General features: G+C 37.7%; 1 protein-coding gene across 4 annotated transcripts in view; it reads right to left on the bottom strand.

Annotated features, from left to right (window-relative positions):
* Positions 1 to 6,180: 6,180 nt before the first annotated feature.
* KCNQ3 (potassium voltage-gated channel subfamily Q member 3) overlaps positions 6,181 to 25,715 on the bottom strand; it is a 187,975-nt gene continuing 168,440 nt past the window's right edge. Inside the window, exons 10-15 of one of the 4 annotated variants that reach the window (XR_011902782.1) lie at positions 19,550 to 19,737; positions 18,562 to 18,664; positions 15,489 to 15,620; positions 14,172 to 14,265; positions 12,958 to 13,042; positions 6,181 to 12,063 (exon numbers count right to left, since the gene is read on the bottom strand). Coding sequence is in view for 2 of the 4 variants with exons in the window: in XM_072327943.1 (XP_072184044.1) it covers positions 11,326 to 12,063; positions 12,958 to 13,042; positions 14,172 to 14,270; positions 15,489 to 15,620; positions 18,562 to 18,664; positions 19,550 to 19,737 (1,345 nt within the window). In the remaining 2 variants the exon portion in view is untranslated. Of the gene's footprint in view, positions 12,064 to 12,954; positions 13,043 to 14,171; positions 14,271 to 15,488; positions 15,621 to 18,561; positions 18,665 to 19,549; positions 19,738 to 25,715 lie in introns of those variants that run through there. The other 3 variants (XM_072327943.1, XM_072327942.1, XR_011902781.1) reach the window with 3 other exon arrangements.

Below are 25,715 nucleotides of genomic sequence, written 5' to 3'. Positions count from 1 at the left end.
TCTGCCTGAGCCATCTTATCTCCCAGTGCTGTGCTTAATAGTAATATTAGCTCTCATGAGTTATGCCATGTTTGTGCTGCTGTGCTTATCTGATTTCCAATTTTTAGTCTATCAGGATAGGACTTTATTGCTTTGTAGCTGTATCTTTTATGTTTGCCACTACAAGCGACACTACTGTGATGACTGAAATGCATTCTGGATCATAAATAGGAAACCTTTCCCATACTCCAGTTCAAAATCAATAACAAGATCCACTTCAAATGATAGCAAAATTCACAGGTGTTGAAGGAGCAGGTGTCAAGCAACCACGAGCAAATAGAACAATCCCATCAACTGACTTTCAATTAATGTTTACATTTCAAACATTTATCTGATACAGGTTGCAGGTCAGGCCTTTAGCTACAAATTCTCCTTAACCTCTACCGCATGCAGTAATCCACCTCTTGTGTTGATTTTAAACTGAACATACTAGAATACATTTTACTCAGGATTGTTGATCCATATAGTTCTCTGGACTGCTGAACTAGGAAGTTTAATCCAGTTCAGATTCCACTTATGTACTCATTAAAACCTCTCATTAAATGCTTCTATGGTATTCTAGATTAACTTTTTCTGTGCTATTCTAGATTAATTTTAAAACAACGTGATTACGAGCCATGCTTCATTTGAACCCGTTTTAATGCAGTAGGCAATCATGAAGTTAGAATTGTTTTGTTGTTTTTTTCTCCGTACAAGCGGAACGCAAACAGATATCAAGTAGTTATCCTGTACCTTCACATTAAACAGAGCAAAATGGAATTTAAGAGGCCAAAGAATTGTTGTTGTTTAAAAAAGGGAAATTCCTTGATTATTTACTTTGTTACTTTTCTTCAGTCTCACCACCAAAACATTTCATTTTTTATGTTCTCACTCAACAATAGTAGCACAGACAATATGATTCCTTCCAAACACATTTGAAACTACTGAGATTTGGAATAGCTGATATCGACTTACCTGCTTTATCTTGACAAAGATGATTATCTTCAGAGCCTATATAAAAGAGGAGGCTATCGCCAGGTCTTAATAATCACGTAGTGAAAGACTTGGAGTAGACAGGCTTGATAATCTTGCTTTAAAATCTTGTAAAAATTGTCATCCTAATCCCAGAAGGACCAACTGAAGGTAACACAATCATAAGCAAACAAAGTGCCCGTTGAATCCCTCATGGAATGACACTGTAGCAAGCCAGGTCAGGGCTGGAAGATCCTTTTGGCAGCACTAACTTGAACTGCAAAGTAGAAGGATGGTTGTTTTTTTTCCCCCCTTTTAAAGGGGCAGCTTGTTTTACTGCAAGTAGGCCAGTGTCACCTGAGAAAGGGACAGGTTGGCCAGGTGAAGACCCTTTGAAAAAGCTTTATCATACTTGGGGTAGCAATTTAACAGGAGGTGTTGCTCAGAGAATTGCGAAGATACCTGATGTGTGTATTAACTGTAGAAAATAAAAAGGAAGAAAACAAGCTGACAGGTGCACACACACCCATGCTCAGTCTTACCTTTATCTTCTTGCACTTTGCCTTTCAATTTGACCTTAATTTGTGCCAGGGGAGGTTCAGGTTGGATATTAGGAAAAATTTCTTCTGAGAAAGAAGTATTGGAATAGGCTTCTCAGGGTGACAGTGGAGTCACCATCTCTGGAGGTGCTCAAGAAAAAGGTAAATGTGGCACTGAGGGAGGTGGTTTAATTGGCTGGTGGTGATGGGTTGATGGTTGGGCTAGATAGAGGTCTTTTCCAACCTCAATGAACTATGATTCTTATAGTACATGAAAATATGTAATGTATTGTAACCAGTGGGATGTTCTGTCTAGAATTTTCTGATTCTTTTTTACGTGAATCATGACTAAATAAGGAATTTGGAAACCTTTTTTCATTGACTAGACTCACCTTGCTTGTACTGACTTAATTACCAGTTGCTCAATATCTCATTAACAAGACTGGAATGAAAGTCGTCTCTGTAACAGCTGACAAAAACAGGTATAGCCAAGAAAATGTGTGCACTGGGATATGTTCCAACCGTTTGATGTTTGGCTATGAGGATAATTTGACTTTCAACAGGTTGTACCTCATGCTGTGTTTTACCCTGGGACCCTGTAATTTTAACTTTGCTCAGCTGCAGAGCAATGCTCAGGTGTCTGAGCAGGGACATTGTTCACCCCAGCATAGACTCTTCAAGACAATGCTGCATTCTCACTCGGAGCATCACTTGGAGCAAGCAGCTTTCTCAGGAGTATAGACTTTACATGCCTTCTTTCTCCATTGTCTCTTTGTGTGACACAACTGAGTGCATAGCTAGAATCTCAAAAACCACAATGAGAAAATAAGTCATTTTTACTGTGTTCTTAGCAATACAGTATAGATACATCATTCATGGCAGTTGTCATGTAAATGCATTCATTTACTGAAGGCTATGAAGGAGAAGTCTCCCACTAACACAGGTTAAATAAATGCCTTGAATAAAGCCTGTGATTTACCTGTAACCGAGAAGGTTGGGAAGGAGGGAGAAAGCTGAGTGTTGGTGCTTTATCTCCCCGTGGGCTGAGAATACAGTGTGGAGGTGATGCACCTTCTTTATTAAGGTGTTGTTTTGTTGTTTTTTGTTTTTTTTTTTTTTAAACAAAGCTCTACAAAATTTCTCTTCATCTTGTTTAGTCCTGTCACTAAAACACCTTTCCCATTTAATTTATTTAGGATTGCAAGTGAATTCTGTTCTTTGCAACATCATTTATTTAATGTTTTTCATTGAGGTTTTGCTATAATTGTTACCAGCACCTCAAAAACCCCTGAAAATAATGACCATTAAACTCTGCAGTCATTCAACTTGAATTATTCTAGTAAAAAATGTTTTATATACTTATGTTTAAAGTAGCTAACACTTTTATTTAAAGTGTCTGAGATTGACTTTGTTAAGAAATCCAAGGTTTACCTGCACCAGGGATACCCAGAATTGCATCAGCTGCAGACAGCTATCACTTGCCTCATGGAAGAAGAATTAATAGGAACCTAGGAGCTCTGTTCTTCATCAAAGTCACTGACTTGTTGTGACAAGAAAAGAACAAAGCAGAGGCAGATGAGCTGCTTGAGTGAATACAGCAAAACTTATTTACTGAGATACACTCATTGCATAGTCATGAAAAGAACAAAGATATTGCAGTCATTTTTCTGCAAAGCAAATTTTCCAGCATAAATGTTTCTCCAGAAAAGCAGTGAGCACAATCACTGTTGCACGAAATTCACAGCTCCAGTTCATAAAGAAAAATGGGAGCTAAAGGGAATATACTGAATCTCAAAGCAGTTGATTTCTGGTGGGCACTGATTGTTTTGCTTTCTTTCTTTGCAGGGTGTATATATCCCATGAGATTGTTAACGACCCACACAGTACCTTGCACAGCTCCTCTGGGGCTTCCAAAGAACACAGTGAGCACTTTGCATTTGTAAGCCTCTAGACGCCTAAGGCATTGTTTAGATACAGAGAATTTACAGCAGTCCTGGACTTAACTTAGAATAGATTTAATCATTTACCCCGTGTTGTTATTTCTTATATAATATGTGTCAGACACACAGCTGGTCCCTGCAAACCTGCCAAAATATGCACAGCACATCTTACATTGCTTTATTGTTTTGTAAGCATCTACGCTCTGCTAACAAGCAGCGTATTACTGAAGGAAGAGGAGAGAAGCTGTGGAGCTGTCCTGATCCCAGTAGACTACCAGCTACCAGGGTCATCTGTCTGAAAATCTTACTGGAGAGCAACTTCATCAATGGCAGTCTAACGCTCTTGCTGATCAGTGCCATGAGACTGGGTTGCCAAGACCCCTTCTCTGTGATCCAGTAGGATGCTCAGTGTCACCCAAGAGCCATTTTGTAATGAGCTCATTTTCAAGTCTGTGGAAAGAGTGCTGTAATATAAGCTCCTTGGTAGGTGTACCTGAGAAGAAAGGGAGGGATGTACTCAGAGCAGGACACGCTTGGAGAAGTGGAGAAACCACCATTACTGACACCATTACCTGGACTGTACTGGATTAATCAGTACTTACCCTTTCTAAATCTTTAAGGAGTCTTGGCCTCACTATGCCCAACCATAAGACAATTATACATAATCACAGCATTGCAATGTATATCTATTCAGAGACTTCAGAAGCTCTCTGGATATAAACAGGGCTCTGTCAGAAGATGGATATCATATCTTGTTCCCATTTAAGAATTCATTTTATAGAAAATCAGTTCTAAGGTCTAAGCAAAATCCAGTAATTTGGCAAGCTTGAGCATTTGGGTGACTTCCAAGGGGAAATTTTATTGCAGTGTATTTTCTCAGGTGAATAAAAGATGAGTGGTGCTCCTTTTAAATCCATGAAGTACCCATTTAAATGTCATTACTGTTGCTGTTTTGTTTTGCAGAAAAAATTCTCCTTCATTCAGTTCAAACTGAATCCTTCATTGCTAAGTAATATTAATGCATGGCAGTACTGGCTATAAAGGAACGTGAATACACATGAAATACCTTTGTATTTGCCTTGAGAGAAATGCATAGAATAAAGAAAAGATTAATCTTTTACTTTTTCATTGTGGATAACTGAAGAGATTCACAACACCTTTAGTAGGTTCATTAAAAAAACAACAAAACTACAACAGCAACAGCAAAACTGATGAATTTTCAGACAATTTGATAGAGCTTGTCCATAAGAGATCTGCACTGATCCTATTTAGTCTTTTTTAAATACAAACAAACCAAAAAAACTCAACAAAATAAAACAGAAACAGTTGGATGCTGTGGTATTCCAGAATTTTATGAGTTTTACCCAGTTTACAGGGATATAGAAGTCAGATAAGAAATGGAATTAAAGTTTTACATACCACAAAAATTAAAGAAATATTTTTAGGTTGCATTTCAATTTTTAAGCATAACTTGTTGAAAACCATGATGCTGAAGAAACTTAAAATTCTCCCAATGAGTCTAGTCGCATTTCTGGAAAAAGGTTACGTTCACAGAATCATAAAATCATTTGATTTGGAAGGGATCCTTAAAGGTCATCTGATCCAACCCCCCTGCGGTGAACAGGGCACCTACAGCTCACAGCCCTATCCAGCCTAACCTTGACTGTCTCCAGGGACATCTACCACCTCTCTAGGCAACCTGTTTCAGTGGTTCACTGCTCTTATCATAAAAAAACCCTACTTTCTTATAGCCAACCTCAGTCTCTCCTCTTTTAGTTTGAACCCATTTCCCCTTTTCCCATCACAACAAACCCTGCTAAAATGTCTGTCCCCTTCTTTCTTATAGCCTCCTTTAGATACTGAGTGGTTGTGATCCAGTCTCCCTGGAGCCTTCTCTTCTCCAGCCTGAACAGCCCCAGCGCTTTTGTTGTGTCATGTGCTCTGTCTTCTTCAGGACATTTACCCTTTGGCCCTCTCACTATCCTGACAGGATGTAAATCATCTCACCTCTTTTAGCTATCTGAAATATATGTGTTGTCTAGCTGGTCATTTTGAACTCTGTAGCTAAGAAAGATACCACATCTGAAAGAGGGAATCAGGATCATTTGTCACAGGATGGACTAAGCCGTGCACTGGAAAACACTGTTTTCCCTCCACTCATTGCAAAAGGAGTTGAACAACAACAACAAAAAAAAACTTGCATCTTCAACTGCACATTGAACTGTAACATGAGTACGAAGCCAAGAACACATAGAAGTGCAGCAACAAGAACAGGGACAGAGTTCAGGAGAGTGAACTGCCTACCCAATGCTGTGCCCAGCCATTAAATTCCCTGCCCAGCATACATAGAGCAGCACTGTACCATTACTACATTCTCTGTGTATTTTGTGTGCAATTTCATTCTGTTTTAGCAGATCAATGCTTTTAATTGGAATGCATTTTCCATAGTTTTCATTTTCCCACGGATTTATGAACAAATGCATACAATAAGCATGGCCACTAAATCAAAGAAGTCACAAATAATGTGATCTGCTGTGCAGTGTATTTTAACACTAAGTTTCTAAGTGTAGAAACAAAACAAAACATATTTTTTGCTTTTCCAGGCAGTTGTGCATGGAAGGTCTTATGTCAAAGTCTTATCTCACTGAATGTTTGACAGTGGTCACTGAATGGGTGTTTTAAGTGAAAGAAAAAAAAAATACTCCACATCGTAATTGAAATTTCTATTTATTAATAAGTGGTGCAGTTTTTAAAGACGGAACATAAAAAATCAGTTAAGAAGTATTGTTTGCATAATATATTGAAATAAACATATTAAAGTTGTTCAAATATTGGACAGTGCCAGAATATAAATTACACATACAGTTTAAAAATTACAATAAATAATATTATAAAGAGCACTAAAGGCCACTTGTATAAAAGTTGTGTTCCCTTGTCAGCCAGAATCTGAAAAGCATCTTTGTAGCATGGAGAAAATTTCAGTGAGCAAGGCACAAATACTAGTAATAATAAGATGCCATAACTAGAAAACAAGATGCAGTTGGCTATGTAACCTTCAGTCTCAGCATATTCTCAGGATGGAGATAGGATCCCGCTTCCAGGATTTTGCTGCACTTCACTTCAGACAGAAGCTACTAAAAGCCAAATTGGGAAGGATCAGATCTTACAGCCTAAATAATCATAAGCTACAGTGATATCCAGGGTCTTAATTCTCATAGTGCCTGGCTGCAGACACTTGAAAATGGCCCCTTTCTCCTCCTGCACCTCTGAAAACGGTCTTTGAAAGGCAACACCCAGTTGAGTTTCTCAAAAAGTGGTACCATTCCAAATTCATGTGGCACTGCAGACAATTTAGGTCTTCGCACCACGGGCTTAATGGAGGAGGCTGTGGGGTGCAAGGAATTAAGATCCAGCTCTTTCTTACATGTTTTGTTCCGAGTGGGAGAAATCCAGCTCCTGAAATGCCTGGGCCCCCATCAGAGCTGAATTTGCTCCCTAACCTGCATTTTCTGATCACTTTAGGCTCTGATCCTGCAAACTGATTGGATTGTGATGCTTGCCTGAAGGTCAGCCCTGTTAAGTGTGGTTAAGTGCGCATTACTTTGAAGCCTTTCTGGGCCACAATTTGAAGCAGAAAAATATCAGACTGTTTCCACTCTGAAATGTAACAATGCAGCAAAGTTAGAAATAAGAACAGAACAAACATATCCAAAGTCAGTTTAGGGACAGATTCTATCGATCTCTCCATGTGCTTAATTCCTATATATTTCCACAGGAGCCAAACCAATTAATCCAGTGCAGGGAAAAGCCAAGGACAGCAACCATTACCTTTTATTCTGAAAGTACTTACATCCTAAATGGAGCATAAAATACTTCTACAACTGTGTACTTAGACTAGGCATTCATTTCTGCAGTAATTAAGTGTTCTTGGTCTGAATCTAAACTGAGGAAGATTGATGATAATACAACAAAAAGAGGTACTCGATATAAACATATGTACTTTTCAAAAACTTACAGATAATCTTTATTTATAGTGACAAAAAATCAGTGTAAAAACATAGCTAAAAAACCCAATTTTTCCCAATCAGTGTTTTCACAAAGAAATTGATAAATAATGGCAGATTAGGACCTCATGCTGACCCAGTGCATCAGTTTGAGCACGTTTCTCAGTGACTTCAAGGTGAGCAGAGGAAAATCCCACGCTTCTTAACTAAGAAAAACATTTCAAGGCCTGGAATGGATTCTTGATTACTTGTAGGAAATTAGAGTCAGCAAAGAGCAGATTCTGGTACATAAATAGTCTTTAATGCTAACTATATGGAAAGATGATGGAAAGATATGAGTCTAAGAAAACTACTGTCTGTTAAACTGAAATGTCACATCGTAATGAAAGATAGAATAAATCTCAGTTATTCATTCGCATTCACTCCTAATATGAAAAGCAACATTAACTCAGAGGCCACTCTCATCTGAAATTGTGAATGTATCAGGTTGTTTTTGTGGTAAACCTACTTTGAAATACAGGCCCTGATATGTGGGCAGGGCCTACATCAGAGGTGCTATATTATGCAGTGCCCATTGTGCATGGTATACACACAAATTGGTTGATGCACTTTCTGGACTCAAACTCAGGTGCAGTCTGATGAAGCTCTCGTGCACATCCCAGATCCGAGATGATCACCAGGTTTAACCTTGTTGGTTACATCTGGACACAATTATGTTGTCAATGCCAAGAGCAGAATGAGTGTTCATCCTATCTGTAATCCGGATGATGCAGGAGTACAGAGCTGCTGTACAGAACGCCCTTCTGAAGTGACCAGTGGCTGATTTCAATGGCAATTAATTTACTGGTTAAAAACCAGTAAGTTTGTCAGACCTTCCTTGGCTCTCCCCCGGCACCTCTTCTAGAGAATTCAGAGATGTCTGCTGCACAGGGCATTGCTGAACTTGCCATTAGCACCTTTTAAAAGGCCTTAACTGGCAACTTAACATGTCATTAAATATTTCATGATGCAATTACAGACACCTTACCCTGTGTTTTTAACCTAGGTATGGTAAACTGGTGCTTACAACACACAGCAAATGCTAACTTGAAGGTAGTTCAGCTGCTATGCATACAGAATGTAGCACAGCCCAAATCCTGCCTTCCCCAGGGCTACATGTTAGTATACAGATAAGACAGATCCAAGTATCTGTCATTGCTTGGATTCTCTCTTGAAATGAATATATCTTTACAATGAGTTGATTTGTGGGTTTTCAGACAGACTTAATCCTGAGAAAAGATTACCTTTGCATGACCTGGCATGAGAGAGATTAGAAACCTAATTGAACAATTGGAGGTGAATTGGGCAGAGAGGTATGTAACAGCATATTTCTGCATAACTACATAACATTCACTGATAAATACTATTGTATTGAAAAGCCAGCAGTTGGTACAATATAGGTGTTTCCAAAAATCATTGACAGTCAAATAATCTTTCTCAATGTGCCAAATTACAATGAATTACAATTTCGCAGCTAGTTTTTTTTCTCATTGATTTTAGCCATGAAAGTGCAACAAACAGAGACTGTCTTTCAGATGAACAGCTACTTTATGAAATAAGTAACTACTAAAATTGTACCTCATTATTGGCCTCAGCTCAGCTCAGTCTTCAAAGGCTGTCATTGGTGTGATTTATATACATAAGTTATTACAAGAATGTCTTCTCCCTGAAGTTCTGGCCAAGAAGGCTGTTATGATTTTAGCTGATAAAGCAGATGAAATATTAGAGTAAGAAGATCCTATTTTTTTAGGTAGCTCTTAAATAAACAGTGAAGATGAAGACAGTGCCTATGTCTGGACCAGAACAGAAGTTCCCCAGATGGAATGATTATCATGAGATGTCAACAACACTGAAGAATCAACAAAAATAAAGTTGCTGACAAAGTGGGCAAAACCTAACAAGGTATCCTCCACTGAAGTACACTCCATCCAGGCGTGTGCAATTTCCAGTTACAGACATACGTCGGAATACCTGTATGTCTTCTTGTCCTCTAATTGCATGTGCCAGCAATGCTTAGCAGTACAGCCGTGACAGAAGATTCACTTTCTAGCATCCTCCCTAGTTATATCCTTATGCTTTCATTGGTGGTAGAGACATTAGCTGTCTGGAGAGGCAGAAGTCCTTCTTAACAGGAGGTGGACAGGAGCTAAGAAAGAAGCTGCACCTTGGATGATGGGATGGAGGTGAGATCTTTACTCACTGAATGTGGATGTCCGTGACATGCTTACATCACAGCAAATCACCTTCTGCTCACTTTGAAGTCAGTAGAAAGTTGGTCATTGAACATAATTGATGAAGGTGCAATTAATTTCATCATAAAGAGGTGCAAGCTTTGGTTCCTTTACCCTGTGCTCACTGACTGTACAGATTAGTTTTCCACCTGCTGTAAAGAGTGCATAGCAATTGAAATTGACATCAAATGGATGCTATTTCATGGACATTTGGACTGAGATTCTGCATAGGATATTTGGATAGGCTGTGTTTCACTACCTGTATAGAAACTGCATTTGCACTGTGGTGGTGAGATCTCAGATTCATTTCTGCCCTGTGTCCAGTGGATTGTATTGTTTTCCTGTTCTCCCTTAACACAGTTTCCAATTTGCACAGAAATTGTTTGTATGAGGCCTAAGGAGTAAACTTATACCTCTGTTGCTCAGGGACATGACAAAATAATGGTATTTATTTATTTGTACATTAAAATTAGATATGATTTCCATACATGGATTTGCAGCTGTCCATTTTAAAAGGAAACTGTATGCTAAACATGCATCTTGCTGCACTGTGGAGCTCCCGGGGAACAGAAAAGTGTTACTCTGCAGATCTGAGAAGCTTAAAGCACTTCACAGATAACAGTGAACTGAGCCACACAACCTGTATTTATGTAACTACAGTGCCCAATTAACATACAGGGAAACTGAAGAACATTCATATTATGGAACTTATTACTGTATAACTCAGTAAAAGAGTGGAGAGTAGAAACCTGAGCTCTGCAGTGAACAACATTTTTTTCTTCTTATTTTTGTACAGAGAAACCTTGGCCCTGTAAGAAACAAATAAACTTAGCAAAAGTTTTTCTACAAAATAGGATTGTAATCGTATTTCCAGCAATTTTATGATCGCTAGCGGTAATTTTCAAAGTAGTTTGAAGAATTTATGCAGTAATTAAATATCCCAAACTCATCTTAGTAGGTGGCTTTCACCGTTTTTAATTCTGCCCCTAATTTCAATTTAGCATTGTATTTCATAGGTAGTTATATAACAGATCACATGAGTAACATTTAGTTTACAAAACTGTTTCAGTAAGGTAATTTACTTTGACAGCTTTTTCCCTGCTTGAATTGAAGAATGATTTTGGCTAGGTGGGATAGAGATCGATTTACTTAGATTAGATAATGGATTCAGATTTTTTATTTCCACGAAAGGACAGTGCTCCTGAAACTAATTTGACTTTGCTGCTCTGTTTACAAAGTGTAGCAAGGACCATATCTTGGCTGTTTCCAATCCACCATTGTTGGTTGTACTGAAGAATATCAGATAGATATGTATCATAGAAGAAATCAGCTGTAGCATTTATATAGGGTAAAGTCATGCAAACCATGCTCAAAACTAAGTTCCTTAGTTTTGGTAGCATGAAAAAAACTGCATTAGTAAATTGTATGAAATGGTGCAGAATGACTACCACTAATATCACATGCATCTTATGCAGCCATTGGTGTTTTGACTAGTAAGCTTTGGGTGCAGAGTAAGTGAGATATACAAAGTATGCTTACATTACACGGAGAAGTCAGCCAGTGACTACCCCCCCACGCACTTTTAAACTGGCTTATTTGAAGGGGTCCATATTGAATCTGAAATCCCATCCCCTGTTGAAGACAAAGGCATGGAGCCACTTGGTGTAAAAGGGTCGGTGTCTGTGTCTGTTTCCCCCTCTGCTAGGTAGCGTTTCTCTCTCATCCAAGCAGATCCCCCATTGGGGCCAAATGGGAAATCATCTCTGTCTTGGGAGATACTGAAGCCACTTGGAGAGCGCTCAAGTTCTTCATGGTTGACAGAGAGAAGGGACAATGGGGTATCACTGTCTCTTGTCAAACTCCTTCTCTGCCTTGGAGACACTTTATCTGAGTAAGGGCTTTGCAGGTCTCCTTGGGAATGGTAGCTGACCTGGGAGTCCATTAATGTAAATATAGGCAGAACTGTTGGCCTTTCTGCATATGAAGCTGAGGAAGGTGTGGCTTGCAGTTTGCCAGAGTTTTGCCCGCCTGTTGATAAAGGCTGTGAATGAGTCGTGTGACCATGTGCTGAGAAACCATAAGGACTGACTTTGTTGACTGGAACTTGCTGGAAGTTGTAAGGAGTTTCATGAGTACACTGATCAGTGTATTTGTAGATTATTGTTTTTAATTCAGAATACTTGTTTTCTTCTCTCTTTTCCTTTGCAGGGGAAGCATTTTCTTTCAATGGACTTATCTCGGCAACTTGTATTTGCAACTGTTCCATATGATGCATATGCATATCAACAAGAAAATCCAGTTTCTTCCCCATGTCATTTACCTGAAAAATACCAGTTTTATCATATCATTTCAAGTCAGTTGTTCAATGAAACAGTCAGTGCTTCCATTGGTGCACTGTCCCCTGCTGTGTTGCCATCTTTATTGGTCATGAAGGCAACCATAAGATAATCATTACTTCCCCGTGGAAGCTGGACTGCAGTGGATGCCAGTTCATCCACTAATTGACTCAAATTAAGATCAGTCACTATGAATTGTGTCGAATATTTTTTTAGCATTGCTGCATATTTGTCAATCCTCTATTCAATGACAGTTTACAGCATTATGACCAAAGTCTTGATAGCATTCAGTAAAAAGGTATTACCAAAGTGTGACAGATAAAGTTACCTTTGCATACAAATCTACTATTAACAGTCCCACAACATCAGGGTTACATTCCAGTGCTAATTGTCTTTGATAGTATGCTGTGCCTGACAGTTTACATTCCATGATAGTAACTGACATGAGTCAGTGACAATTGGCTCCATCTTAATTATTTTAAAAATAAGAGTGTCATTAAGCAAGAGGCTAGAATGCATAACGAGGGCTCAAAATACCTGTGTAAGTAATCCTTTTAAGTGCCAAATCCTCAGGTGTACTCGTGGTAAAACACCACAGGTAGATTGGAGTTTAAAAGTGTGAAAATGTCCCACCTAAAACTTATTGTTATGGTCTGCTACCACACACAATTATATTCATTCAACAGGTCTCAAAATGCATATTTCCCAAGTAATTAAATTATTTAACAGAAAACTAATCACATGATTCTGTGATCATTAGTGCAAAACCTGTATGACTCGTGATCTTCAGTAGTACAAATCTTCATAGAGGTCAGACAAAGAGTCACACAGAATTCATATAAACTTGTTCTCTCCATCGTGGTTGTGAAATTACATACCTGTCGTTCGACTTTAACAAATTTGCCCATCATACTTTGGTCTTCAGTATCTGCTGTAGATGCTTTGGCTACGTACGGATCATTTCTATAAAGAATTAATATCTCTGTTAGCATTCTATTTTTCTTTTCATCACAGTGAGTATTTTATATAAGAAAACTTAAATGTGATTTTGGTGGTATATTAATATACCTTCTTGGTGCCTCACTTAAGAAAAGATTGGACAAACAGGATAAAAAGATCACTGTATACAATTCCAACAGATTTCTAAAGAGCAAACTCCTGATCTTGAGATTAAAATTGTATTGTTTTCAATATCAAGATAGAGATCAAGATCTGATCCTTTCCAATTATTGTGTTTAAAGGATGGGTTCCCATAGATGGGGCTTATGCAAATATTTCAATCTGCTTTGTTTCTCAAATGATCATTGCCTCTTCCATATATGTAGGGCTCTGTCTTTGTATTTACTTATTTTCAGACTTTTTACTGTGTGGGATAAACCAGATAAAGCCAAGTTAATTTATTTTCTGTAAGATTACTTTTGTCCTGAGAAACTGTGACAGCTTTGGGGACAGATTGTTGACAGTTTTGTGTGGTTCTTCATGGGTATTTAGTGACAGATTGATAGATGCAAATAACAGAAAAACAGTGTCATTTATTACAGAATTATTGCTACCAGGACAGCTGCAATACAATAGTATGCAGTAACTTTCACACCCAGAAACCTGTTCTTGCAATTCATTTTCAGTAACTCCTTCTAATCACTGAATTAAAAGCAGAATTGTTGAAATTCTGTGCTTGACTTTTTGGTGGGGATTATATCAAAACTTTTTTTCACTTTAAGATAGCTGTCTTATCTTAAAACTATTGGCAATTTTTAAAAAGTTTTTAACTAGTCTCACTCGTTGAATGCTAAAAATTCAGTACTTCAGCAATTTTATGTTCATATTTCATATAAAATCACATTTACAAAACACAGAGAAGCTGAACCAGACAATTAACAAGCCAATAAGATTAGATTTCCATTATACATTGCTGTAAGGGAAGCTAGTCTTGTTCTGGTACAACATTCACACTTAAGTATCTTGTAGGAACATATCTTAGTATCATTAATATAACACTGTTCTAGCTGAATGAATACAGTGCATGCTTTTTGGTATGAATGCACATTATATTCTTGTTTTGGTCTGTGCAAAGTACTAAGAATAATTTCACCTGGGAGACTGTTGTGAAGGGTAAGAAAAAGCTCCTCCCTTTTGGGATTTCTTATGCTTGGGAGTAGATGGAGGTCCAGGTGTAAAAATCATATCTACTCTGAAAAAAAACAAAAAGAAAAGTGCAACTGCATAAGACCACCTCTAAATGCTAACATAGAATGCTTAGAACATGACAGAAACTACTATGCATCTCTGCAGTACACGGTAGCAAAGACTCAAAAATGAGCTTTGAAAATAGAGCTTACAGAATTTGAGACAAAACTTGAAAATGCAAACTAGACGTTTCCCAGGCACTCAAGTACTGCTGGACTATCAGTCAATGCCCCATCAAACTCCTTTGGCATCTAAGCCAAATTCTTAGACACAAAGAGCTGTACTCATCCAGTTTTGTCTGAAAATGGTGAATGGAGATTTAATCAACCCAGAGGTGAAAGTTTTGGGGAGAGTAAGGAATATTCATCTGACGAAAGCTGTTTTAAGGAGGAATGAGCTGCGTCACAAACACAGTTATTTACATTGACTAGCTCTCCATTAACTACGAGAGGAATCTCATGTGACTTGACCTCCACAACTGGTGTCTCTTTACACTGCTGAGCTGAACACCACGGACCTGAGGTTGTGCCGTGATTCTTGCTCACCGGGGATGAATCTTTACCCCACAGAGCTCTGCCACAAATACAGTGTGAGACAGGCATAACTGCATCAGCACCTCTGCAAATACCATCGGTTAAACATCTGGGAGAGATCCCCTGCTGCTGAAAATCTTGCAACAGCTCAGTCTAAGTTAGAGGAATGACCTCCAGCACAGGGCATGTAGGCAATGCTGCAGACACAGATTTCTGACATCATGAGCCCACCTCAGCTTTCTGAGCTCAAAAAGTATTTTCATTTATATCAATTTATACTTTGAGGAGATTTAAAACCTCACGTGCTAATGTGTTTTTGCACTTGTATTAGATGTTTCAATGTGCACAGTTCAACAGATAAACCAGCCGAAAGGAAAGCTCTGCATAGTGCAACTATAGCTTTTACTGATCATCTGCAAGAAGGGGAGAAGGGGAAATTTCACTATAATCAAGTAAGCCAATAGTCAAGAAAATTTTTTTATTACTGCGTTCTACATGTGATCCAGGGCTCTCTTCTGCATCTACCCCAGCTAGCTGCTCACTCACCTTTACTTTCTGGGGAAGAGGCTTTCTGATAGATCAGCTATGCTGTACAGAGTCAGCCTTTGGTTGGCCTTGTACACATACAGACCAACTACACTTTTTCCAGCACAGTCCTACATTTTCCTCACTTCCCAGAGAATTCTTACCTTGTCTGAAGATACTTTATTCTGGAAAGCATATCAAGATGCCCTGCTGAGTATTGCTCTATCACATCCTTTACATCATAAGGCCTCAAAGTCTCCTTGAATTTTTTTTTATAAAGACGAAACTGTAGTATTCTGTGTAATAAAAGAAAACATTACTAAGCTTCTGTGTAAATTCAAAAATGATAATTTGCATCTTCATTGAATATTTGGTAAAGACACTGGATGTTGGGAAATTTGATCGTTTAATAATTATTTATTTAATAATTATTTATTTAAATACAAGACAATAAAACATAAGAAGGATGCCTAATGTCATACCATGTTTGAAAACACATAATAGTTGGCTTTTCATAACTAATAGAATAGACTTTACTTAAAATAGTTATATACACAATGTCTCCTTTTTAGTATTATCTTTGTAACTTGAAATGGTTCAAAGCAATACATTCAGATGGGGAACTCCCTATCAAACATCACAAATGGCAGGAGATTTTGAAGCTGAAGGCATGGTTCAGCTTAATATGAAACTACTTTACAGTATATACAGTGCTGAATCATTATTGGCTTGCTTTTCATTTTACTACTGGGAAAGTTTTAGGGAGGAAATGCTAGTTCATTAGGAATATGAAAGTTTGGTAGTGTGCAACTGAATTTGTAGATAAAAGGAGAAAGTGTTAAAAAATACCTGAAGTATCCTTAAAAAATTGCCAGTGTAAAATTATTGTTATAGCTGTGGCATTGTTATTGTTATATGGCATCATTATTATTATCATTACTATTATCCTAGTAATATAATATCCTAGTAATAATAAAATCATAGAAATAATATGGACCCATGCTGGCAAGAGAGCTTGAAAACTTCTTTCCATCCTTTTCTAAAATACTTTCCTGTTTATTCACCTGTTCACACTTGTATCTTGGTAGATTAAACAAATTGGTAATAAATGTAATAATGAAATATCATTTAACTTCTTTGTCTGTCTTAGGCTTGAAATCTAACTATTTAACTTCGATGCTTGTAAGTCTTTCAGTATTTGAGATTTCAAAATTTGAAACTTCATGATTGTAGCCAAAATATGTATGATAACATCCAAACTGTATTTAAAATAGGAAACACATAGTGATTTCACTTTAAATTATTTATTATGACTTCAGAAAGCCACTGGGAGGTTTTGTCTGAATGAATTGCCTTCTATAGCCTACAAGGTCTGGATAAACCTTACAAGGGGGAAAAATAAAGGGAGGAAAAAAATCTTGGCTTATGATGGAGTTTAAAGGGAAATTACATGAAATCAATTAGATTTGCACAGGATATGGGAGTGGAAGTTTCGCAAAAAATAATAATGACATGCCTTATGGAAGTGTACAGAATAGGCAGATGCAAAGCCTGTGTCTGAAACTAATCAGGTATCAGGAGGAAAAAAAGGGCGAAATTATAGAGGGAGCAAGGATGGAGAAACTTCCAGCAGGACAGAATTAGTATTCATTTTTATTTTATTTGAATATTTTAGATAAAACAGTTTTGGGTTATTGATAAAAATGATAAAATTAAAACAGATTTCAGACTCATATGGAAGAAAAACAAGTATTGAATTCAAAGCACTAAATGGTTATGGAAGTTCTGATGAGGGCAAACTGGACTTAACAGGCAATTGCATTTTGTGAAAGAAATACCATCTGTATACTACTTTTCTTTCTCAGCCATTGCCTGGGTATTAAAAATTAAGTTCATTGTGGAGGTGAAAAAGACATATAGGCCTTCAGCTATAATGTACCAACATAAGTTGTTAGCATGATATAGCATCCATAAGTAAAAAAAAAAAAAAAAAAAAAAAAAAAAAAAAAAAAAAAAAAAAAAAAAAAAAAAAGAGTTTACTCTGTGATGATACCAACAACTGCAAATGTGAAGATCTTTCACCACTTACTAATTGACTGGAAGTTATTCTGCGTGGAAACCACACTGTAATGGGAAGATGGTTGGTTGGCTGATAGCTTCGGCATGCACTGGGAATGCATGCAATCATAATCAGTAACAATGGGATATCCATCCCATACATATGAAATTGATTTATGAGCTCTTCTGGATTTAGATTATATAGTCATCTTCTTTGAATCTTTTTAAAGAACAGAGTATTTGGGACACTCCAGACTTGATATTTTTCAACTAGATGTAGTAACTGCCTGGTCCAAGATTTAATGACAAAACGGAATGGAACGGGAAGGGAACAAGAAGGGAACAGGAAAGGGAAAGGGAAAGGGAATGGGAAAGGGAAGGGAAAAGGAAAGGGAAAGGGAAAGGGAAAGGGAAAGAGAAAGGGAAAGGGAAAGGGAAAGGGAAAGGGAAAGGGAAAGGGAAAGGGAAAGGGAAAGGGAAAGGGAAAGGGAAAGGGAAAGGGAAAGGGAAAGGGAAAGGGAAAGGGAAAGGGAAAGGGAAAGGGAAGGAGAATATTTTCCTTGAGAAAATTATGGAGAAATAGTAAAAAAATCTGAGTGTAGAGGTAATAAAGTACCAGTGAAGTTATTTGGTGGTTCTGACATACTAAGCACATTATCAATTCTTTCTAGGAACTTTTAGCATCAAGGAATATTTCACCTGATGCAAAACTAGAAATGACACAATCCATGCGCTGAAGACTGATCAAATGGAAATCTCTTCATCTATTAAACCATGACAGACACAAAAATATACTGCAGATTCATACAAATATAAATAAGGCACATTTATGTCAGTTGAGAATTTGTTGCTAAACCAGAATTTCAGCTTTACATGAATGTTACAGTACTTTGAGTTGTAAGCTATAATTATAAGATATATTTTAATGATAAGGTGTATAATATCTCATTTTATAATAAGCATGTTTGTGGATGGTCTTGAAAAAAATGGCCTGATAAATGTTACTGAAAACATTTTTCTTCTGCATATTTTAAAAGAGGACTTTGAATAGGAATTGCCTAATGTTTTTCAGTTATCTATAGTTGTCCAGACTATTGCATTTGTAAAAACAAGAACAGCAGCAAGAGATTTCCTGAAGCAGAAACACTCAAAAATTGTGGAGAGGTTAAAGACATTTACCTGACAGCTCTGATGGCTGTCTTGAATGTGGGAATCATATCTTCCATAAGGAAGTCACTACTGTCGCCTCTCTCTTCTCCCCCGGGTTCCCCCGTTCCTGCATCTGCAAGGTAGGTCAGAAAAAGATGTGTGAACATTTGGTGATACAAGTGTAATTTATAAAAAGAACATCTTTTGCAGGTTTCTCTTACTCTAGTAAGCTCTTGGAAGAGATTTCATAATCCCACTGGGATGGAACTTCTCTAGAAGATACAGGCCAAATATTCCCATTTCCACATCTCTGATCTCATGTAATTTTAGGGGAAGGATAATCGGTTCCCCAGAGAGGACACCCAAACTATATCCATGGTATTATGGATGTTTGTGCTGAGGCTAGTTGGCACAAGAAAGAAGAAACTGACACCGAGAAAACATTTCAACACAACAGACAACAGCAGAAAAATGTTTTGAGGGAAGCTGAGGAAAAACATCCTGTCTTGTTGCACAGACACCCATAAATGGAAATGCTAGAGTGCAGTTTTCCGGTGAAGAGTGGGAGAGAAACAACAGTTCACTCTATAAAACAAGGTTTAAAGGGTTTGCAATGAGTAGATATATATAGGTCACAGGTCTGGATGTAGTGCATCTGGGAGTTACTTTAACACAGAATCCCTGCTGAGAAGTGGAACCATGATAGCAAGTGCTTTTTGGGGGATACAGATTCACTGCCCATTGTGCCTTATTGTCCCAGTTAAAGTAGGTTGATTACAGCACTGGCCAAATCCAATATCAATTGCTGTTTTTTGCAGGGTAATTGCCTTATTTCAGCACTGTGTTGCCTGGACACCAGCATTTGTTTCCTGGAGCTTCCCTAAATGTGCCACATAAAACCAGAAGATGGCAATGCTTGTTCCAGAAAGTTGCAAACCTTGAACAGAAGATGCAGAGGAAGAAAGTAAAATGGGGAGAAAAGGGGATGGATAGAAAGAAATCAACACAGATGGGCTACCTTCTGAGCTTTGCCAAAAAGCGTATGCTTTCATTCGGAATGCAGTGCGAAAACGCTCCTTATTATTCAAGACAACATTCTTAGGCTCTTTTGAAGGACTTTCTTCAATGGCATCTACATTCAGAGGGGTAAATAGCTTTCCTTTAGTATTGGTACCACGAACCCGATCCAAGAGACCCAGCTTTTGGCTACAAAATAAGCAAAAGTAATCATTTTCTTCCTTTGTACACTTTAAACTTATATTCATGATGCTTTATATATAAAAGAGGCTAAATAAATGTTTCATACACAAGTACACTGCTGGGGCTACCATAATACATCAGTGACTTTGCAAGAAACAGCAAAGCTCCCCATATAATTAGCTGGTTTTTATGAGAATTTGTTTATTGTATCAATGTTGAAAATGTTACCAGAGGGTCTTACTGTCCTATCTATGTAATACATCACAAGCTTAAGCTCCAGTACCATGTCTGAAGCATTAGTTTTTTTTATTAAAAATACCCAAAACATTATTACTTAGGCAGCTATATTATCTAAAGGCAAGGGTGCTTGGCCTTCCCTCATCAGTACTTTCTTGAACTACTGCATCTATGGCAGACTATTAAATGAATAAGTCATGTGCATAGTAAAGAGGAGAAGAAAGGTCAAATGTGCTGTGAACCAAATAAATTGTCAGGAAGACACTGGAAAGGCATTGCCAAGCAATTACCTGCTACCTGGTAGCGCAGGCCACCCAGTTCTCTCCATGATTCAATTTCAGTAATTTCTTATTATTCTAGAAATGTAAGTGTTCTATTCAAATTGTGATAAAATGACTTATTCTGTTGCTCTGATGATGCCTTGCACTGTCCTCTTTTAAAATAATGTACCAGACTTCGTCACATCAGTGACAAGGTATAGCTAGAACTGCATCTACCTGCCATCTTACTGGCATCAGTAACCGTTCTCATAGCCTAATGACCATAAGAGTCTAAAAAGTAATCAGAAATACCACTGAAAACATCAGAACAAATGAATCTGCTAGTTAGTGTATCAGCTTCAGTAATTCTCTGAACAATCTGTAGGTGATGGATAGTATAAACTTTGAATTTCTTGTTTGTTTCTCTGCTAAAATTATATTGCTTTGAACACTTGATAAAAAATGTAAATGTGGGACTAAGCCATGACAAGAAAGCCTGCCCTTCATCCAATCCTGAACAGTGCAAGACAGTGCAGCTCTGGGAAGAGGTGAATTCTGCACATGTGGCCATGAGACAAACCTGTATGGGAGAGTAGGGCAAGAGGGTTCAGAGGAGTAGAGAAAAAAAGCAGCAGCTGACAGGTTTCTGAGAGTCACAGGGGGGAGCAAAGCTGAAGGAAAAACTGATGGCCAGGATAAAGAGATTTTATTGGTATTCAGAGGGGTGTTTGTGCATGGTGTTCAGCCAAAGCCACTGAACATACTGGTTTGGAAGAGCAAGGATGGAGAAGGTCCACCCTGGAAGGACACAGTGGTCAAAGCTAGTTACTTGTGTGCAGATGCTTTGAGTGAAGAGCCTTGCTCACAGTACTATTTATTCTCTGTTTAAGGAGTTACCATCTTGGTCAGATGGATTTTTTGTATGTTTTGTATGTTGAAAGCTGTGGATCTCTGGTATCAATGATGCACCTCTTTGACAGAAGAAGCTGTTTCCACCTCAGAGCTCTGCCTGTGGCAGTATCCCACCACAGCAGAAGTTTTTGGAATAATCTTAAAATAGCAATTCAATAGTTTTAAAGAAACAGCAGCTTTCATAGTAGTGCTGACTTGTAGGAATAGTGCAACTTACAGCATATGAAGTTCTTAATTTATTTGAGTATTGCAGTTCACAGTTGCTTCAGGTGTTTTTTATTTGTTTGCTTGTTTGTTTGCTTTTTGTTTGTTTGTTTGTTTGTTTTTCACAGAATCATAGAATCACAAGGTTGGAAAAGATGTGCAAGATCATCTAGTCCAACTGTTCTCTCATTACCAATGCTACCACACATTATTAATATGAATTACTGGAACCCTCATCTTTACAATCAGATTCATATTAATAATTCTTTAGACCCAGATGGAGATCTGGACTATATGATCTCCAATGATCCCTTCTAACTCCTGTAATTCTGTGATTCTGTGAAATATCACTGTCTCAAAAGACTGAAGTATAAACAATTGTGTAGGAAGTTTCCTCAGACATTCTGAATTTTATTTTTGACAGTAGTTCAATATTCCTGAATGCAATTTCTGCTGCATATTCAGATGTGCATATTAAGTGTATAGACATGCGCAAGTATGGAAGTAGCAAAACTAAGAAGGACTTGCATGAGTATGGAGACACACAGCTCCTCCTGATGTATCAGCACTGCCAGGCCTGAAGTCAATAATTTGAGGAGATAAAAGCACAGATCTGAGAGAAGAATTAGAATGGTGTTAGTGAATGGTATTCACTAAGATTTTCACCCTGATTTTGTCACACTAGGCGCACCCAGATTTTGCCCTCCTGAGACAGGAGTCTACTGAGGAATTAATAGCTTTGGGGGAAGATGTACAAAGCACAGACAAATATGCACAGCAAAAAATCAAGGAATACTTTTCTGTTTGTAGAAAAATAATACTGCTTGTTGATATCTATGGTAAAGTAGTCAGCACAAAATGTGTAGGGTAGTTTCATGTTCAGCCTCTGGAATTATTTTAAAAATTAATTCCATAGTGTTTCCTTCTGGGCTGGACTCTGGATCTGACTGATCTGCTCCAAAGGATAAACTCATGGTGAGTATAGGATCTGAAGAAGCAATTTTCTTTCTATTAAGAAAAGAAATCTGTGGTCTCTTTTCAGCAGTACTGTCACTTATCTGTTTTCCCAGAGGCCATGTCTGAGAGCAGACATAATTTAGCAGAGGGTTGTTAGTTAGGGTAGTATGGTTAGGTTGTGATTGGACTAGATGATCTTTAAGGTCATTTCCAACCTGAGCAATTCTGATTCTATGATTCTGTGTCTATTCCAAAGCATCCCTGTGAACTGTGAATTATTCTCATATACTATATATAGAAAAAACATATACAGGAGAGGAAGACAGGTAACTTGACCAAGCCTTGAAAAGGCATGACAATAAAAGCCAACTGAATGATTTGTGTAGGCTTCTGGGGGTTAAAGTAGGGTTAAAAATATTTTAATGCAAAGAAGGTACGAAAAACTAGCTGAATGACAGCAAAGAGTCAGCCAGGAAATATAAACTCATAGGCATGAAAATTAGAAGGAATGAAGTTTTCAAGGTGAAGAAGGATAGAGAAATTAAGCATGCTTGGAGAGGTGGTGATCTTTGTAAACTGAAGGAAACTGTGAAGTAAGCTACTAAGTAAGCTAGAAGAAACTAAATCAGAAAAGGTCTGTTTACTGTTAAAGCTAAACATTTTCCTCCAAGTTTGAAACAATTGTGTATACCACAGCCTGGTTATGGAGATTAGCATTTCTTCCTGAGAAGATTAACAGATAGCCAGTGATAAACACAGCTCGAATGAGGGAGGAGAATTTAGCCCATCTGTTCTTAGGATTTCAAGATTGAACAGTTTGAAGGGTTTCTGGAAAAACATTCAAGGATGAGAAAGAAGCTCCAAAGAGATGAAATCTAGGAGTGAAACTCAGATGATTTCAGATGATGAAGTAACTTTGTCAAAGGCAAGATGTGTCCACAGGCAATCTATCAAACCTTACAAGATTTGTTTTAGTAGCACTACAGAGAAGTTCTAAATGGAAGAATATGATTACAAAAAAGAACTTGAAAACTGAAGGAGAAAAACAGGTGAGACAGGATTTATATTGTTTATGGAAAGCAGTTAAAATATGACATTGGAGAAAGGTAGCTGTTCTTTTGTATGACCTCTGAATCAATCTCCATAAAATTTCTCAGTACTTCAAAACACATATCCAGATGCCTCAAAGTACTCCCCTTAAAATTCCTGCATCAACTGTCTTTCCTATCAGAAGATAAGAAGGCACGAATTGCACTGAAGAGTTCACATAGACCAAACCAGCAGGCAGAGGGTGAGTGGACAAAGTGAGTGCAAAGAATCCTAAATATTCTTCCTGTGGTTGTGATTTTTTTATTTTTATTTTTTTCAGTTTAGGGACTGAAACTTCTTTTGCGGACCTACCTCAGAATAGCAGTGATCAAGATTTCATAACCTGCTCGTAGATGAAAATTGTCCTCTGCATACAGCACAAAAGGCTACTTATTCACTATGGTATTCTCAACTACATCTATAGCTACCCTCTCTTTTATTCTTTCTTTTTTAACAACTTTCTTTTTTTTTTTTCATTATTTATTTTTATTTTTTTAATGTAGCTAATATAAACATAAACCATTCCCAAATTGCCTTTCCAGAGTAACTTTTCCCATGGATAGTTGCCACTTCATGAACAAAACATTGTCTCAAGACTTTCTTGGGCATCTTAGGTTTAGAATTCAACCAATCTGTTTTATACACTTTAAAATCTTGCCTAAGATTGATCTTTAGGCTCCTTTTTCTGCTCTGTGGGAAGTTAGCAACCTGTCGAGAGAACTGTTTCACTTTGGAATGACTTTTCAGCTGCAGAAACACATCTGTTATTATTGATTACAGGGAGATCTCGATGAGAATTAATTTAAAATGCAGATCTCTAGCCTAAGCTGAAGCTATGCGGCCTGAAGCCTTTCTCATTAATTTAATGTTGATTATTAACCCTTAAAGTAACATTCATTTATAACGGGATTTTAACACCATAAATTTGGACAACTGTGCTCATATGTAGGCAGCCAGAGCAGTAGAATACTCAGAAAATCAATCTTTAGCTTCACATGAAAAATATGATACGTTGTATACAAAACAAAACAAAACATATTTCTAGAAGAATGGCGATCTGTCATCATGGAAAAGTTGGACTGTATTCTCATTTCCAGGGGATGAAATCTGAGTCTGCTGGGGATTTTTGCTTATACAGTGATTTTTAAAAACACTTAGGAAACATTTGTTTTCATGACACAATCCCCATCATTAAAACAGCATGCGCATGGCTCAGTCTCAGAGGATGAAGCATGCGCAAAACACATCATCCTTTATGAGAGTGGCTAGGACAGTGGTTCCCACCCACAAGTCCATGTACTGCTGCTTGTCTTTCAGATTCACCTATTGATATTAGCTGCTTTTCTTCTCTTTGGTACAGCAGTTTCACATCATTTGACTTTCCCATAGGAAAACAGGATTTCTGGCTTCCAATACAATTCCAGAAATCTCAGGGAGTAACACATCCCAGAAATACTGATAAAAGTGCAGAGTATTGTTTTCTGACTATCTTGGATACATTGCCATTGCTTGTCTTGCATGCCATTGCATCCTCTCCATTGTGACGGGATAAAAGTTTTCCTCAAACTTTTATCTTCGAAGTGGAGTCCTAGGATGAGAACTCCTTTACACTAGGGCAGATACTACAAAGGGAGGAAGACAGATGCATTGCAAACCATCTTCACTGCTAAAGGACAATTCATCTCTCAGATTCTTGCTCCCATAGAGCAGAGAAAATTATTTTGGAACATCTGGGAGAAGAATTTGCTTGTGGGATATATAAGAGAGGCTGGTTTCTGCAGCAGATGCTCTACCCTTGCTAAGAATAAAGAGTGGGAACCACTGAACTAGAAATACTGATTCATAAACAGTCATGCATGGAAGTACCGCAGTTACATCCCATCATGCAAGCCAGATACTCTCCTCTCTGTGTTTTGCCTAACATTGGAGTTTCATAAGCAAATCGTACGTTATGAGAAGAAAAACAATGAATTAATACTAAAAATGAATAAAACACAGACCTACACCTTTTCACCTCACACAGAGTAATAATAATCAGAAAATCTTTTCATATTTTTTCAGTTTAACTAATCACTAGGATAGCTGATCACTAGATTAGTCTAGTCTCAAGTAACTGGGAGCAAAAGGAAGTCAGGTTTGCTCCAGTATTTTACTACATTATCAACTGTACTATCATTGTACAGGAGAACTGAGCTTTGAGAAATCAGGTGTTCTAAATGAGATTTTCAGAAATAGTCTCCTTTGCGCTTTTCCCAGTGGAAATTAGCATACAACTAATATGAAGACAGCAATGAGCCCTGCTGAAAATTTAGTCCTCAGTGAATA

The sequence above is a fragment of the Excalfactoria chinensis genome, chromosome 2 (genome assembly GCF_039878825.1).
Source record: "Excalfactoria chinensis isolate bCotChi1 chromosome 2, bCotChi1.hap2, whole genome shotgun sequence".
Classification (NCBI taxonomy): Eukaryota; Metazoa; Chordata; class Aves; order Galliformes; family Phasianidae; genus Excalfactoria; species Excalfactoria chinensis.
The sequence above is the reverse complement of the archived record's forward strand: the minus strand, read 5'-3'. Positions and strand labels throughout refer to the sequence as shown.